At 37.0% G+C, this 18,327-nt stretch overlaps 1 protein-coding gene across 9 annotated transcripts; it reads right to left on the bottom strand.

Moving 5' to 3' along the window:
• Nucleotides 1-460: 460 nt before the first annotated feature.
• On the bottom strand, nt 461-11,358 carry LOC139128687 (uncharacterized). 9 transcript variants are annotated; one of them, XR_011551375.1, is made up of 11 exons: nt 10,240-11,358; nt 9,226-9,401; nt 8,520-8,673; nt 7,488-7,694; nt 7,105-7,159; nt 5,149-5,252; nt 3,774-3,857; nt 3,128-3,171; nt 2,701-2,855; nt 1,570-1,699; nt 461-869 (listed from the first exon to the last, which is right to left on the bottom strand). XR_011551375.1 is itself a non-coding variant. In XM_070694422.1 (7 exons), exons 3-7 carry the CDS (start codon nt 8,799-8,801, stop codon nt 5,245-5,247), a joined length of 462 nt encoding a protein of 153 aa, XP_070550523.1. In that variant the 5' UTR covers nt 8,802-8,892; nt 9,226-9,401; nt 10,240-11,358; the 3' UTR covers nt 5,199-5,244. The 9 variants fall into 9 exon arrangements, 2 of the variants coding, with proteins under 2 accessions (XP_070550523.1, XP_070550524.1); XR_011551377.1 differs by having other exon boundaries at nt 1,582-1,699; XR_011551376.1 differs by having other exon boundaries at nt 10,244-11,358.
• Nucleotides 11,359-18,327: the final 6,969 nt, after the last annotated feature.

The following is an 18,327-nucleotide window of genomic DNA, read 5'->3' as shown; positions in this document are numbered from 1 at the left end:
CTACTGTTACAGTCATGCAAGCGCAGGAGTGTAACAGGAATGGTGCAGCACTGTTACAGCTAACCCAGTGTAGGAGTGTAACAGGAATGTAGCACCACCATTACAGCCATGCCAATTTAGGAGTGTAACTGCACTGGTAATCAAAGGTCACAAGGATAAAGCTGTTTCAACTCATTATGGAGGCAGCTCCTTGATTTTAGCAAAGTGCTATTCAGTTGCTAAATTCAATTCATATCATTTCTGAATGGCAGCCTTATGTCATGATTTCCTAAATGTGATTAAACTCAGATATTACGATTTATTCAGACTGTAATGGTTATTTTGTTATCCCGTTCTCTTTTTTCTGATGATGAGAGTAGAAAACAACTAACATATACAGGCTGAATAAACCGTAGCATATGATTTAATCTGACTGCCTTTTGTGTTTGGGAAAATTATCAGATACTTAGGCAAAAGTCTATACAACTAAAATGTACACAAGCTGCTTTTATTTCAGAATATTGATCATAAAATACATCTTGATTTACATCATATTGGAACTATGAAATGTATTTACATGTCCTCTTTGTTCATCCAATGAAAAATCTATTGAATCTAAAAAAGGTATATAGTTTTTCATGTACAAATTTCTCAATCCCCTGAACTCTGATTATACGACATGTTGTATATTCACAGCAGTGGACAAATGAAACTAATCTAGTAATTTGATCTGATTGAATAACTTCGGTATGATTTGTTAAGTTGAAAATTTCACAGTTAAACTTGTCATATCTAGCTAGCCGACACGGTGTTAAGCTCCGCAAAATACAGAGACCAAGCTTCCTTTGACCATCACCAATCTGTATACAAGTGGTTAGTTGTCCATATGACTAGAATAAAAAAAGGAAAAAATATACACATCTTAGAAAATTAATATAACTCAACTACGATGCTTAAATGAATAGTCTTGCCCAAGGTAAAACATCATGAGGGCCACAAAGATTTCATTATCAAGGGGCAGTTGCTATAACCTTTGAAGAATATTTCCAGGGCTTTTGTTTCATGTATTTACTTTGGTTTCATGTTTAACTCCAAAAAACAATTGAAATACCAAGTAATTTGGTGGTGATTGGGAAAAGAGGGAGGGACCTGGCGCGCGAGGGGGGGGGGATGATGATATACATAATTTTCAAAACAGAGTAGGGATCTGATACTTGACATGGGCTTGTTATTGGATGAATGTAATAAAAAAATGTACACACAATAGAGTTGCAGTCCCGAGTCAATTTATAAATATAACTGGAAAATCTAATCAGATTTTTCAAAGACAGGTGGATTCTTGCTGGAAACTAGTGTGCACTGCTCATTCTGAAGTTTATGGCTGTCAACAAATTTAGTGTTGGATGTAATGTGATCAAAGATCATAGTAACAACAGTAATACAATGATAATATTGATATGTGTAACGGGTAGCCTTGTTGATTGAAGTTGGTAATTATTGGGGTTTAGGTAGCACACTGAGATCAATCACCACAGTTGATCTCAGTGTGCTACCTAAACCCCATTAACAATAACAATAAGACTGACATACTGTTCCATTTGCATTTGTAAAACTGAGAAGTGAGTCAACATTGATGATTCCATTTTCAGCTTAATGTACTGACTTGAATTCTACAATTTCATCTTCAGGTTTCACAACAGTATTATGTCTGGCCAAGATTCTGAAACATAATGTACATAAGGGCACCATGTTGACATACTAGTATAACCTATTATTGCCATTGTTGGTCTTCCAAAATAATGTTTGTGTAAAATACAGTCCTTTTGATAAAAATCAAACAATCCACATCTTTCCTTACACTAGTGATGCTATTTTGTAATTCATCCACCCCTCTCACAATCACCCATCCTCTCATGATTTGCCAATAATCCCCAGTGGTAATCAGACAACTGTTTAAAATTTCGACACATAGTGGGTTAGTACATATATTCTGGTAACTGCAGTGATAACCTAACTACAGAAAGCACAATGTCAAGAAAAACTAAGATTGGGCGAGGGGCCTCCGCCAGTCTGCTTCCGGGGCAAAGGTTTGGATTGCAAAGTTGGGTTTGCAGACCTTTGGAAAGCCGAAAGTGAAAGTGGTTCCACCAGGCCGGTGGAGACCACCTTCTTGAGTACATGTAATGGATGGCCCACAATGGGAAGCAGTCTAGTGGAGCCAAGGAGGAGATGGGGATGGTGGAGGGATAGCGTTGCAGACAGTCTGGATGGCCTAGAATGAATATACCTGGACCAGGAGCTTGAAACAAGGCTGAGGTCAAGTGCCGTGTGCAAGAAAGATGGGTAGCTAGATAACAGGTACTTAGATGTCTACGTCAGCAATGCAAAGTGACGTCGGCCCGGGACAGGTTTGTTCTGCAGGCGGCCTAGCTCCTTGGACTTACACACAATTCCTTATTTTAAGCTTAAAAGTATTCATGACTTTACATTTTTAAAGGTATACTGTCACCTGTTTCACTTTTACCACAAGCAGTTACCATGGAAAGAGGAAATCTAGCCAATCACAGATTTTAAGCAGGTGGCAGCTTTTTAAAAACAGCGCCATCACATGGGCATTTTGAATACCAAGGAATGCCCCTTTGACCATATATGGGTATATTTAAATTACAGGTGACTGTATATCTTTAAAGCTTCATTACCAAATGTTTTTGATTGACTTACTTCACCAATAAGATGCCACAATGGTTGGGTATATTTCCAGCCAGAACAAACATCGCCACCTGAGCCCACAGCTTAAACTCTCTACCAGCAAATGACTGGTACTTATGGATGAACGATGGAGATAGAGTTCTTTTGAATGCAGTCCAGTCCCAGGCCTGTTAATACATAAAAGAAATACCAGCTCTTTAACTTTACATAATTATGAGCTATCTTCAATGGTTTTAGCTCAAAGAGATTTACCTGTGGTTCACTGACTGAGTAACTATGTGCAGGTGTAGGTCGTTGATGACCTTCCTGGTTGATTAGCATTTTATAATGAAAGTACACCGTAAAAACTTGGAACAAATTATGGTCCTTAAGGACACACATCAACGAATGAACAGTGTACATGTGAGGCAAAGATCTAACTCATATCCCAATAACTTACCTTCAACTTGTGCTCCACCTATAATTGTTGTGTGTTGTCATGACCTTAAAGGTTAAGTGAGTAAATATTTTGATTAAATCCAGTTCAATGTTGTGTAGTCTTTCAAATGCAAGGGATATGAATGAGGATAGTAATACAATGGAAGTGTTGATTGTTCATGCATTAGTAACCATAAGAAGATCAATACTTTAAATATACTCAGATATGAAAAGGGAAGAACAGTTGATGTACAGCAAAAAAATACGAAAAAGTACATGTAATAGTGTTTAACAAAGGTAATTATATTTATGAAATAGATATGGAATATAGTTAGAGCTAAACACTTACTATCTATTCTGCAGAGTAGTGGCTAATTTGCATGAAATTTATCATATTGAGTTTCTGTTGTTTACCAAAAATTAAAAGAGTTGTGACCACCACTCTAATTGCTCTGGCGAATACACTGCAGGCAACAACATACAGTACTCAGATACCTGTCATGTAACTATTAATGATGTTCTCATGAATGTATCAGCTTAACATTGACACAAACACATGATAGTGATTTGAGCAATCACAGCACAGAAAAGGCATGGTGTACCAGTATGTCTCCAATCACAGCAATGAAGGCCAATTTGGTGTCAATAATATGCCTAACTTGACTTACCTGCCATTATCAAATGACTGTAACTCCATTAGGCAGTTTTCAGACTCATTTACTCCATACTTTGTTCTTTAATGCTTCCTTTCACTTTTTTGAGGAAAAGAAAAGACATTGTTTTCATGTGTATATTGTACTGCCTCTAGGGTTGTAAAAGGTATGCCAGTATTACACATCACATGTTACTCAGTTACTGTGATTGGCTGAGTTTCACTCACATGATATAGATCAAAAGTGATAGAACAGGCTTAGGTGACATAGCCCTATAGCATGCACTGATATTGCCTGCTAACATTTTCTGGAATAATTATGATGCCTGAGGCAAAATCTTACCCTCAGGGGCTGCCAACTGGTAAATTTCATCAATTTTACAAAATCATCACAAAACATGTTTTGAGGGCTGATAGACATATTTACTTATTTTCGACCTTTACCTAAAATTTGGCTGGGAAAGTAGAGATGTTCGTAACTGCCCTCCCACTGGCATACATGGACCAGATATGAACTGAAAATGCTCACATGTTTCATTATTTTGCAGTTATATGAAAATTTGAACCTTTTGCACATGTTTGCAACTTCATTGAAAGTATTATGATCAAGATAATGATCAATATTCACCGCCAATTAACTCTAAAAGATCATGAAGTATACAAATACGTAATTAGCTGAAATAAAAATACCTTCTTTGACTGCTGTCATTGTATCACCACTTTATATAGCAAGTGTAAATTACCTTTAGCCAAGTCCTTCAAGCCATATATGCCAAACTGTGAAAGCTCATTAGATATGAAAATTATAAATTAGCTGACATGAAAATGTGAAATGACTTTCAATATTGTTTTAACCTGGTATAATCATCAATGTATATACACAGCATGTTTTGCCAACTTTTATCAAGTAAATCCCAGTATATATCCCTAATTAGAAAAGATCATTAAAAATTCAAATTAGGAATTGCTGAAGGAAAAATGCTTAATGACTTTCAATAATGTTGTATCATAGTATCTTTAATGTATATCCGTTTTTTTTCTCAAATCATTAATTATGCAAATGAGCAAAAAGTATGCAAACCACACCCACCAAAAACTAATCAGTTTTTGCCATTTGCTAACTGAATCTATGTACCAGATTTGATTCTGATCTGATCAGCCGATTTTGAGATATCGGACCAACAGACAGACAGACAGATAGACAGACAGACAGACAGACAGACAGACAGACAGACAGACAGACAGACAGAGCTGCGACATATGCTCACGTGTGTGAATACGTGAGCATATGCAGAAAATGTGCCCTCCTACTGAATTTTGATGCCCACTACTCTCAAGTATCTTTGGCCTGTCCCTACCCACTTCCCACAATTCAAGTTTGTAAAACTCACCTTTCAACACCTGCTGCTTCTATCTGACTTACACAGGTTGTAGTATACAGAGTATAGGCTTTAGTTCGTGCCATTCCTAGTTTACATGGATCACAGCTAGAAACCTAATGAAGAGGCAAAATGTGAAATGTCTCAGAACTCCATGAAATCAAATATGGCCACTACACAGATAGACATCCAGTATAACAACAAATAACATTTTTGCATTTATAAATTGGTGAGCATAAAAACATATTACATATTTATATGATAAATTAATGGGCAAGATAACATAAAATACGTTTTTGTTTAAAATTAAATTATTTCAAAAATGCCAAGAAAAATGTAGAGGTAATGCCGTAGATAAGAAATCCGATTTTGGGTTTAGTTTATGGATATTGGAAAATAAGACCTAAATGCTACTGTGAAAATGCGAGTAACTACAGAATTTAGAATGGCATCAACATGTCCAAACATCAAGGTCTGCATACATGCAGCGGTTAAATTGCTGCAGTAACATACAGACAGAGAGATAGATACATATGGACACTCAGACACATACCATTTGGTCCTAATACACATTAATAAGAAGAAACTTAACCAGAGACAAAACAAAAGGATGGTATGTTATAACAAACACACTAAATATACACACTATTACTTAGGTAATTAAGTGATCATATCATCCTAGGTTTATTGGTCAGAACAGAGTCAGCGTCAATCAATTAGTGTACTATCATATTACACTCAAAATCGATCAAGCTGCAAAACTCAATTGGCCAGGTTACGGTGTTGTTTTAAGTGAGCATGAAAGTTCATGTACCTTTGGAAATTGACTGGCAAGACTAGTATAATATAAAAGATGCATGTTTAAAATGATTGTGAAGTTCATGATTGGACTCAACAGTATGTTATTCTCTTGTTCGCATCAGGTACAAAGAAGAAATATACATGACATTGCAGAGTGTGATGATTTTTTTTGTTTATTGGAGATGTCTGAGTGTGTGGAGTGGCCTTGGTGTGTCGTCCAACTGGGAGCATGTAAATGAATAAAGATGTGAACAAGACCACTTCCAAGCCCTGTTGAATTAATGTTGTAAAAAGTGCTGATTCACATTGATTGAAACATCACCTTGGCCAATTAAGTTTTTCAAATGGACAGAATTTGAGTGTTGTTATTATGGTCTAACATTAGCTTGTTGTGTAATCATGTGTCCATCTTATGTATCATACCACAGGTAGTGAACAACTGCAAAGGACTAAGACCTAATGTTTGCAAATACAAATATTTATGCAAGTGTAGATAATGATACTCCTGCTTTAAAAGATGCAGAGAATGACTGTTTATGACAATGCAAATAATTCAATCCATTGAAAGTGATACTGAAAGATTTGCACTGCCAGGCAATATTCGCTAATGTGAATTTACAGGTTCATTTAAATGTGAGTTTTACATGAATCTCCTCTTAAACATACAGGGCAAACTTAACACCCTCTTTTGTTTCATTAGTAAATGAAATCACATGATTACACAACATCATGAGATATACAAAATTAAAACTTGAATTTTACAAATATCATTATTTTAAATTCTGTTATAATCTCTTCACTAACACTATTACTCACTGTGCATCGTTGACAGAATCTGAGTGATGAAACACCGGTATGATTGACAGCTTCAGACTGTCTCACATTGTCAGCTTACAACTATTACTTCAGTATTTAGACTAGCATGATACATAACAACCCCTCTCCTCTCCAAAACTTTCAATTTTGCAACTATTGGTTTGGTTAATTCCATTGTATCAACTACAGTGGAGCCATTGACAAATGAAATGTTCTCCAGTTTATTGTTTTCCTCTTTTGGAAGACCACCTAACATCATGCACCATACACTGTGGGGATTCCACTTCTTTGTACTGCTAATACCAACATCATCAGAAAATAAGATAACAGGAACTGTAACTACTATCTTACCGAGGTTTTCTGCCATTTTCTTGATTGGATGTTGTTCACTTACTGTTCTTATGAACTGAAACAGGAATTCAATAACAATATCAGCATTCAATCAAGTAATGGCACACAAAAAGCCAATGAAAACAACAATTTTCAAGTTAAAGGTTGATCATTACTCAAATTTGCATTCAAGAATTGATGATATTATAGCGTTAAAATGTGAACTAATGCCATCTTTTTCATAGTAATCACCATGCCGTGTACATAAAAAACATGTTTACTGATTATAATCACAATATGGTCCCACTGTAGTAGTGGGGGAAATATTTAATTCCATTTTGATTTTCATCTTATGAAGCTTAACAATTATGAAACACAGAATGCATATTGTGAGCAAATATTACCTCATTTGAAAGTTGGTTCCATCCATTGTCAGTGATCTTCCAACCTATAGTTTTGTGGTCCAGCTTTCCTCTATAGTGGCCTCTCAAATGACCGTTTTCTACATTTAGGACTCTGTCTGTATGGCACACTTTATCACCATAAATTTTGCACTGGATCAATTTCAGAAGCACACTTGGCTGGGCTCTATCATATTCACCATGAGGCACCTAGAATACATACAAACAAGCCAAATTTATGTAGCACTATCCAATCACAGTTGTTTATTTCTGAAAGACCTCTTCCTCCCGACATAAGAACCATCAGTATCTTATATATTAGGCACATTTTTTCTGAAAGTACTGATAGAGATGAAACTGATATGATTATGTTCAGTATCCAAAGAGCAAAATGTTCTTTGTTTTTATAGGTGATAATCGCCATATGTTTACTTTTCTGTATGCCAAGCATATTCACATACATATATTTGTGAACAATTTTTACACCTAACTAAACTGGAATAGTATAACTGCAAAACTAATATTAAACAAGTCATCTCTGATGACACAGTTCCCGCTCACACCATTAATTGACATGCACATGCACAATACAATGTCTGTGTGCCAAGTTTGAATGAGATCTGTTCAGGGATAGTTATCGTTCAAAAACATGAAAAAATCACAAAAAAATAGATGCTTGGCAGCCATATTTGATGGTATCCCGAAATAAATTAACGTGCATATATATGCCATAGTACGTTATCTGTGTACCAACATTGAAAAAAAGGGTTCAAGGATAGTTGAGTTATGATTCATAAACATGAAAAAATTACAAGAAAATGACCGCCTGGTGGCCAATTTGGTTTGTATCGCAAAATCAATTGACATGCATATGAATGCAACAGTACACTGTACACCCTAGCACACAGTTTGAAAAAAATGGCTCAAGGGTGACAGAGAAATGGCTGCTGACTGATAGACAGACTGACGGAGAGACGGGACCCAACCCAATCTATAAGTCCCCGTTGGTCTGCGTCACAGGGACTAAAAACTCACCTCTATGTATACAGAGGATAAGTATCCAAGCAGTTTTGTGTTTTCATATTCAAACCATACAAATTCTTTCAAAAAGTAGACGTCATTGTTCATCTCTACCATAGGGGTATAAAATCTTTGGTTCAGCTGCCACTTCTTGGCTTCATACATTTCTCTGGAAAAAATATTTAACCATTATTTGATCCGGTAAATGAATCTATATATTTTAACCCAAGGTAGTGAATCAATTAACATTATAACACACCTAAACTGAAGCCTGAGCTGTGAACACTGTTGTATCATGTGCTGTAACTAGGGTTGTTGAAGACTTGGAAACAGGAGAGGCTTGAGTGACTATGGTACATGTAGTTGTTGTACAAAATTTCTTTGCAATCTGGGGAAAGAACATGATACAGGACATGAAAGTTATAGGGTAACTGGGCTAGTACAGTTACTCCTCAAATGCTGAACATCTGGCTAAAGCAGTTATATCTTTATTCAAATCAGATACATTCATTTCTTATGAGGTTCTCATTAATTCATTTTCTTGCTAGATTTCAAAACTTCAACTTTGGGATTCTTCAACCTATTTGGATCATCCAGCATTTGCATTAAAAAACCTTTCAAATCAATAATATCAAATTTGCAATGCCAGGACTTTACCATAGGCAATGATGTTAAAGATTATTTAATTTTATCAAATGTATAGAACTGAAAATGTACATACCAGCAATTCTGAGGACTCCTCAATTTCAATGTTTCCATACTTTTCCCTTGCCAACAACATCTCTTGATATTTATGAGCTTTGCTACCAACATGCTTTCCAAGGTACCGAACTGATGCAAAGTCCTTACTACACACTCTACATGAGTGTTTTGATTTTTGCTGCAACATTACAGCACCTTTGTAAAACAAAATGTAATACAGAACGATTTTGAAGTTGCAAATCTACATGGGTGCCTGCATTTGTCAATAACTGATGGAAACAATCGGACAGACTTTATTCACTCGGTTTAAGTTTTTTCTTGTATTTATGACGATCTAAGTTTGAGGCAAATGAGATCTCATATTTTATCTAAATCAAAGTGGTACACAGAGTACATCTGAAAGTACTCCTTTATGCAGAGGATGTCACTATCCCTCCGACTGTTAAACGTTTGACCATATGGACTGCAACATCCCCTCAATACCATTTAGAATATACTATAAGACGATGTTTAGGGGAAGGAATCGAATATAATTTACACTAATTGGCCGAGTCACACAATATTTAAACGTTTGACCATATGGACTGCAACATCCCCTTAATACCAATTAGAATATACTATAAGACGATGTTAGGGGAAGGAATCGAATATAATTTACACTAATTGGCCGAGTCACAACAATATTCTGTCGTGCGGCTCGTGCCTTGCACGACAGAAGCCCAATTCCCAACCAACAACCAAGGCTACAATTATTGCAGCTAACTCGGCGGAAGACCATCGATGGTGGGAATGTGGGTTGTTGCAGTAAAATGCTGAGCTGCACTTGCACACAAAGTACTTCCTACCTATAATCCCACACGAATGCGGTGCAATACTCTAGTCTAGCGAAAGACGGTCGACGGCAGCCTATATGCAATCATCTGAAGCAATGCACTGCCATGCCTCTACTTCAGCATTGCAACTTGCAAGCCACAATTTTTCGTTATAACTCACACCAAATCAGACGATCAAAAAGCTAACAACACAACCTTACCTACTTGTGTGCGTTTATTTCACAAGATTCCGGAGCTGAGCAGACAACATTTCCACCAAAGACGAGGAACACGCAGAATGAGTCTCCGTACGTACGATACATACAAATTTCATGGATGCGATTGTGTCAAATCAGCTTCCGCGTCATTGGTTATAAAAATGAAAGAGCGCCCCCAACTTGTTCTATCATCCAATAGGACACTCCGTTACCGCTGTGTACGTTTTGACTTGGATGTAAACAACAATTTATGGCGATCGGATTTGACCGATAGTCAACAGACATACCTTTTTCCCAATGATATTATAAATTATTTAAAAAAATCAAAATAATTATGAGAAATTGAACAGGTATAATGCAAACATTAACTTCACAGAAACAATAATTGATAATTTATTTTAAGAAACGACCACGCCGTTTCTTAACATGCTCCCTCCCACAGTAGGGAACACCGCGCGCGCCGCACCAGCCCTCGGCAGACGATAACTGGTGTCCCGTTTGCGACGGAGAGGTACAGCGCTGGCGATTCACCATGGCAAGCTCCAGCATATCTCCAGTGTTTGGTCCTTCTCAAAGTTCTAATAATCATCACCAGAAACGTCGTCAGCTGGACTTTGATCATGTAGTTGGAGCGAAGAAAACTAAAACGGACATCTCAAAGAAAGCAAAAAGTAAGCAAGTTTCTTTGGTTCTCGAAAATGTATGTGCCAATAACAATCCATGCAGCTGAAACCTATGGACGCACTATGCCAATTCAAACTGGGCTGGTTATACTTTATTCAGTTTTGATGTCTGTTTTCAATTGGTAATACCACATGACTTTTTTTTCTTGATTTATTTTATTTTATTTTATTTTATTTTATTTTATATTTTTTTAGAGAGGGGAGGGGGTGTGTCATCATCCTACAAGCTTATAAACCTCAAGTAAAAACTTTCTAATCTCATTTTATAGAACAGTGCCAAGGGACAGGTCAGTTTCTTCATGGGGGGCGATGGATTTCTAGGGTGTCACCTTGTTTTTGACTTCGTATGTTTTTGAAATGCCCAACAGACAGGGTGGGGTAGTGTGTTTTTAAATTTCGACACAGGCTCATAGCCTGCACTTGCCTAACAGCCATTGTGTTGGCCACAAATTTCTTCATTCTGTTGCATTTTGCAGCACACTCTTTGAGTGCGTAACTTTAATAATAACAAGGCAGTATTGCTGAAGGCAATGAGTACTTGGGCCGTGATAGAGTAATTTTGAGGACAATATATACTACTATTCAAATATGGTCTTGAATTTCCTCCTGTCAATTAGGCATTTGATTAACTGGTTATTAAACGAAGCAATGGCATGACAACGGCAAAATATGTCTAGCAACTTTTGTGGAGATTGAGGCAGGGGTTCTTTACTTATAGTGGAAATTGCTTAAACTCCATAAATATTCAAATTACAGCAATTTTTTTTTGTTCTCGATGGTAGATGTCTATATTTAGATGGGCATATTTAGATTTCTACCCTATAGTTATCCCTATATACCAAAAATCGGACATCCATCTCTATTGGCTTGCTCAGAATTAGACATGCGCATAATTAATGAGGTACAATATGTGGTGTCATAAGGTGTCCCCATCATACCAAATATGAAGGGTGTAGCACTTGTGGTTACTGAGTTGTGGACAAATATATATATTTGAGGTCAAAGGTCATTGAGGTCACGTGACATTTTGTCAAAATAATTGTATTGCTAAGTTATTCCTATATACCGAAAATCAGACCTCTAGCTCTATTGGCTCGCTCAAAATTAGATATGCGCATAATTAATGAGGTACAATATGTGGTGTCATAAGGTGTCTTATCATACCAAATATGAAGGATGTAGCACTTGTGGTTACTGAGTTGTGGACAAATATATATATTTGAGGTCAAAGGTCATTGAGGTCACGTGACGTTTTGTCAAACAAATTATATTGTTAACTTATCCCTATATACCAAAAATCAGACCTCTAGCTCTATTGGCTCGCTCAAAATTAGATATGCGCATAATTAATGTGGTACAATATGTGGCGTCATAAGGTGTCCCCATCACACAAATATGAAAGGTTTAGCACTTGTGGTTACTGAGTTATGGACAATAATGTATATTGAGGTCAAAGGTCACCAAGGTCACACGATATTTTGTCAAAGAGGTCTGAGATATCTGCGTGAACCGATGGACTCACTGATGGACTCACGGACGGACATGACCCAATCTATAAGCCCCCTGGACTTTATCCGTTAGGACAAAAAACTGTGTCACTGCATCCTTTAGGCAATATGAATACGATGAGAAACTAAATTTTATTTTTCTTGGCCTTATACATGGGAGTCTATGGAGAACTGCCTTATCCATGGGAGTCTATGGAGGTGTAAACTAAAAAGTCCTCTAACACGGCCAAATTCGATCGCATTGTGAAACAAATCGACGTGCATCTGTATGGGGTCGGGTACTATTCTTGTGCAAAGTTTGAAAGAAATTGACCAGGGCATGTCTGAGATATCTGCGTGAACGGACGGACGGACGGACGGACTGACATGACCAAACCTATAACTCCCCCAGGACTTCGTCCGTGGGCACTTAAAACAACGCAACAGTTATTACAGCTACACCGGCGGTAGGTTCATATCCAGAGCCCCGTACGGTCTGCCGCCGTCGCTTGAAAACAATCTCATAAACCCCTGGACCATATGGGCAACTGTGTATGAGCAGCTGGATGCTTGACTTCCGGAGAAGGCGAGCTGTCACGTTCAAGCTCAGGATTATTTGTCGATCAAATTTCAGTAAATTTACCTTACCTAGATGAAATTTTGTCTATAGGCTGAAATTTCGCCGAAGTTTGACAAAATTGCATCGATTTTTCAGGTTCATATCCGACATTTTTGAGTTTAGAGTGCAGACAGAAATAAGTTTTGAGGCAACATGGCTGCGACCCCATGTTGACCCTAGCCCTGCGTACGATGCTATGTGCTACAGCTAACACACAGCATCGTACGCAGGGCTAGCGAGAGAGTTGCCGACATCGACGGTTATTTATGAGAAGTGAATAAAAGACTGTCATTTTTGGAAGCGATCGAGTAGCTGAGGTAGGCTGGGATACGACTTGGGCCCAAGAACGCTGAATTTCGGCAGTAATTTGGCTTTTTACGTCAAGTCCCAAAATGGATTTGAAGTCACCGACCCTACGTACGGGTCTTTGCAGGGCTGTGGTGAGCGGGGCGATTAGCTGTAGCGGAACACACAGCATCGCACGCAGGGCTAGTTGACCCCAAGTGAAAATGTGTTCGCGATCAAATCTTCCTATATTTTTTTCAGAATTTTCGACAAAATCATTGCTTCTTAAATCTTTTGTAAAATATAAAATACTAAAATAAAAATGCGATATGCCATGTCTCCAGATTTCTAAAATATCGTTCGTTGACCGTTCGACGGAATACTCATTTCGCAAACTTGTGACGCAGTTGAAATTCAATACTGACCGCCAAATAATCTTAATGAGACGAGATCATTCTAGACATCCTCCAAATTATCCAACCATTCGCGTTAGAGTTCAGCTCGCTTAGAGTATCATAACATTCTTCGGCCTTCGTTTAGATCGATCCTAATCTCTCCCATTTAGGAAATAAATACACAAGCTACCTTGACAAAACTTCGTGCACCATCCAGGACCAAACGCACTACAAACTTGTCTTGACGTCATCATCTCCTTACATGGTAATCGGAATACCGTATTTTTTAGCAAAGGAGACACAGAATACGTCGGAGTATTCAGTTTCAAAACGTATTACATTGTGTGATGTTGTCCAAAAAAGGTAATGTTACTGCAGTGGTATAAATTACAAAACACAAAAGTTTATTTTGGACTGGCTTTACCCAACATTTCATATTGTTTCTTATGCCAGATTTGACCACGTGCTTACTGGCGACCCCTTTACATGCAAATTTTGTGTCAAATGGTGTGTTCTCCTGGAAAAACAAACGTACGATTTCTATATGAAGGAGGCGAAATTTGCCCTCGAAACCACCCCTTTATGGGGTGTACCTAGCTATTTTTAAAGAGCTTCTCGAATCTGCAGCTCTATTTCGAAATGATGGTCTGGTTTTCTCAGCTCAAGGATAAGTGTTCTCCATCGCTGTGGGCATTACTATTCTCAACTGGGGGTGCAGTTTCCAGTCGTAATGTTTTTCATTGTGTCCGGGATATAAAACCTTTCCTTTTCACACTTTTGCTTTGATTAACACTAGTCCACATCTTGTCAGCGATTAAACATGTTTCAAGTTTAAATGTTAAATTCTGGTCTCGAGCCCTCTTGTTCGACCAAACTGAAATTACCCCTCCCACTTTGGCTCGTCCAGTGGGTGTAGCAAGGGTCGTGCCATCGCCTAGGAAACGGAGGGTGCATTAATTGTTGCATTTCGATGCACATTTTGATTATATTCAGAAGATTTTGTGGCAAAAACTCAGATAGAGAAGCATTAATATTCACATCTCAGTTATTCAAGACTGGCTGAGAGCAGCACTTCCATTAAGTTAGCATCATTACGCCATTTATTATGCCAAGAAAGATGAAGCCAAGACATTTTGCCCTCCCTGGTCTCAGCCAGAAATGGTTATACCTTACAGAGTTTTTTCCCACGGAATGAAAACAAATGTACTTGGGCTGAGGCCCAAGTACAATAAGACATATTTTTCAGGGCCCCTTCCAAGCCTGACATTTTAATTTATCACACATATCAGAGATATCTGGATGTTTAATATTTTTCGACACGCCTTTCGGACACGGTCACATATCAGAGATATATGTCAGAAATATCTTGATGTCTGTAAATTGAAAGTCAATGTTTTGCAAAGTGTAGGCCTACTTCATTATGAAATCTGCAGTTCATATGAAAAGCATCACAAGTTCCTGACTGATACTTTTCTATTTTCCCTATGAGAATTCAGTATTAGAAGGCAACAATTGTGCTAATATTTCACAATCAAGTTTTTCCTTCGACAATTCTGGATATCTGGTTATGCATACAAAGTGTGAAATACATTCACAGCTCATTCAAAATACTGTAATTAAAAATACTGAAATTCAAAATCTAGAATTGACTCTTTTAAGACCCTTTCTTACAACTGACATTACAACAATTTCATTAAACACATGACAGAATCTTCGAAATACACCCCTAATATATATATATATATATATATATATATATATATATATATATATATATATATATATATATATGTATATACACTGAATTATTGAATTTATAACCACAGCCTGCAACATTCAAGCAACATTAGGGTGAAAAATAAAAACAACATATTTTATTTGATATCTGATCTTGTTTACAAATTTAATATTGTAAATAATGTAGGTAACTGTACAAATACTTCTTTTTCTTTTGTAATTTTTCAGCGGAAATTCAACAGAGATAGGTAGCTGGAAAGGAAGAGGTTTTGGCAATCTTACCAAGATTGGTTACATCTGTCTGGCAGAAAGTTGTCTTATGAGTTGGTAAAGAATGAAGATGAAGAAGTTTATTGACTTTATGAATGATTTTATTGTTTTACAGTTACACTTCTTGTTTCCTTGTTCATTGTTAAACTGCTATTATTCATGCTTTTTATTACAATTCTACATTTTTAAACAGTGGGGTAATAAACTGTAATTCCCTGTACATCCAAGTCTGGTGGTCAGTCTCTGAATTTACACATAGCAAACATAAACTCCTAAGCAATTTCAATGCGTTTAATTTATGTCATGTGCATTTGAGTTAAACATATATGCTCATTCTGAAAGCCTTGAGTGAGACTACAGAGAAATATTTCTATATGCTTGTTCCCACACATTTATAACAAAAGAGCAACTTTGATACACTTGTGTTCCATCACTGCCATATGCATTTCATAGCAGGAATGTAATAAACAAACTTCAGTAATGTTGCATAAAAGGTACACTCATGTAACATCAATGTCTTGGCACACTGTAAAAATAGCGGACGCCAGACGCGTCTTTACGCGTTCAAAATGTAGATGTCAGTGTTCAAATTTGAACGGCTAGTGTTCATATTGTTAACACTAGTGTTCATATTATTAACAATGGTGTTCTAAACCTGAACACGTAGTGTTAACAACCATCTCCTTCAAGTGTTCAAAAACTCAGCATGACAGAAATTTTGCAATACTGTAAAACAATTAACAATCTTTAGTGTTTTTTACTTTATTATGGCTATATTAAATTTACTGCTGCATCGCTGTTAGGCAAACGTACACGTATTTTGATGTAACGAAAATCCCACTAAGTGAAAAATATCTCCGGTCTAAAATTACTGAAAGCATGTTTTTTCTAAAAAGAAAGCTATACAAAATAATTTTACACGTTTATTACGGGTTGAAATTTGGAAATTTGGAAAAGAAAATCAGATAACCACCATGAACGTTTTAATTTTAACATCGGCGTGCAAGAGGCGTTCTACTCCTTAACACTTGGTGTTCAAGTTTGGTGCCTCTTCTTTCCCGTCATGCATCAAAACGGAAGTTGCGACATTTTTCTTGTAAACGCACGCTGAAGTCGTGATCGTGCGGAAGAAAGACCAGAAAGGGTAAGTTTTCTCTCCAAAATAGTAAAATATGTTGAATTTTGAAGAATCTGTATTATTATCCTTTGAAATTATTTGTGTGGCACTTTGGAATAGCTAAAATACGTGAAGAAACCTTTTTTTCTTTCAGTGGCTTGTATACCATACATTAGCTCACAGCCCCTCTATGTGGATAGAGGGACTGTGATTAGCTGTAAATATGCAGCGGTGTTTTGGGCCATGGCGTATCGATCGCACTCGGGTCAAGGGTCATCACCGCAAAACTGCAGCGATGACCCTTGACCCGAGCGCGATCGATATGCCACACACCGCTGCGTAATCACAGCTAACTCATGTCTTTTAGTAATCACAATCGCATATAAAACATTAGTTAAACATCGCAGAGTGTACACTCTATTGTTTCAGCATATGAGAGTTGGCCTTTCTTTTACTTTTCATCAGTTGATGGCAAGAAGAAGCCAATATTTTGTAACAGTATCGAAAAGAGGCACTGTATACCAAAGTCACCCCTTTTTCTTAACCTAATAAGGTCACCTGTCTTTCATTTAAAGTCTCATGTTGCCATAATACCTATATTGTTGCATTATTTTCAGGATGTGAAAAGTTGGATTTACCTGGTAATCGAAGAGTTATGGTGCAGAAATTGAAGAAGATGAGTGTAGAGGTAGCTGTATGGAAACAAGCTTGAGAACCTCAGTTCATCTCTAATGTAGATTTAAACTTCCGAGGGTCAGTAACTGAATTTTGATAAGTTTCTGTATTTTTGTTCTGAATTTATCTAAGCTTTGGTAGAACGCCATGATCAACTAAATGTCAGTGGATAATAAGTTTTCAAATACGTGTAGTCTCCCTTATCAGATGCAAGAATGGAATGAAGAATCAAAGCAGAATGCGACAGAAAATTCAGAGTGAAAAATGTACACTCTGAATTTCTGAATTTTCTGAAATTTTCACTCTGAATTTTCCGTCGCTTTCTGCTTCAATTCTTCATTGCATCCTTGCATCTGATGAAGGAGACGTCACGTCTTTGAAGGCTTAAGCTCCAGTAACATTTAATTGATCATAGCCTGCTACCAAATCTTAGATAATTTTTTTTTGTAGATCAACACGTCTTTCGTTCTCGATTTGTTACTTTTTTTAGCTTTGCTTTCAGCGACGCAGAGCTTATCTAATAGGTGAATGTGAGGCATTGTCCTCAAATTTTTACATCCAAGCTTTTTCTTCAAAACGGCCAGTACGATTCCTTTAATATTTGGAGTACAGGTCCCAGGGATTACCCTAATCATATGTTAAAGTTATGGTGAAATACGCAAATTTGTATTTTTGAGGCGAATTTTGCTATTTTTTGGCAAAAATCTTCTTCTCTCTTACTGGTGGTTCGAAGTCTTCAATATTTAGTAAACATGTCCCTAAGAATGACCTTCGTAAAATTTGTGCTAGTTGTGATGAAATTTTCAAATCTTTATTTTACATG

This window comes from Ptychodera flava, unplaced genomic scaffold, assembly GCF_041260155.1.
Source record: "Ptychodera flava strain L36383 unplaced genomic scaffold, AS_Pfla_20210202 Scaffold_65__1_contigs__length_701920_pilon, whole genome shotgun sequence".
Lineage (NCBI taxonomy): Eukaryota > Metazoa > Hemichordata > Enteropneusta > Ptychoderidae > Ptychodera > Ptychodera flava.
The sequence above is the reverse complement of the archived record's forward strand: the minus strand, read 5'-3'. Positions and strand labels throughout refer to the sequence as shown.

Bases quoted from the DNA above. Each gene is read 5' to 3' on its own strand.
- LOC139128687 (XM_070694422.1), bottom strand. From the start codon at position 8,801: ATGATACAACAGTGTTCACAGCTCAGGCTTCAGTTTAG. The intron at 8,674-8,763 runs GTGTGTTATAAT...TATTTTTTCCAG, and splicing joins CAGCTCAGGCTTCAGTTTAG to AGAAATGTATGAAGCCAAGA. The intron at 7,695-8,519 runs GTGAGTTTTTAG...TATGTATTCTAG, and splicing joins TATCCTCTGTATACATAGAG to GTGCCTCATGGTGAATATGA.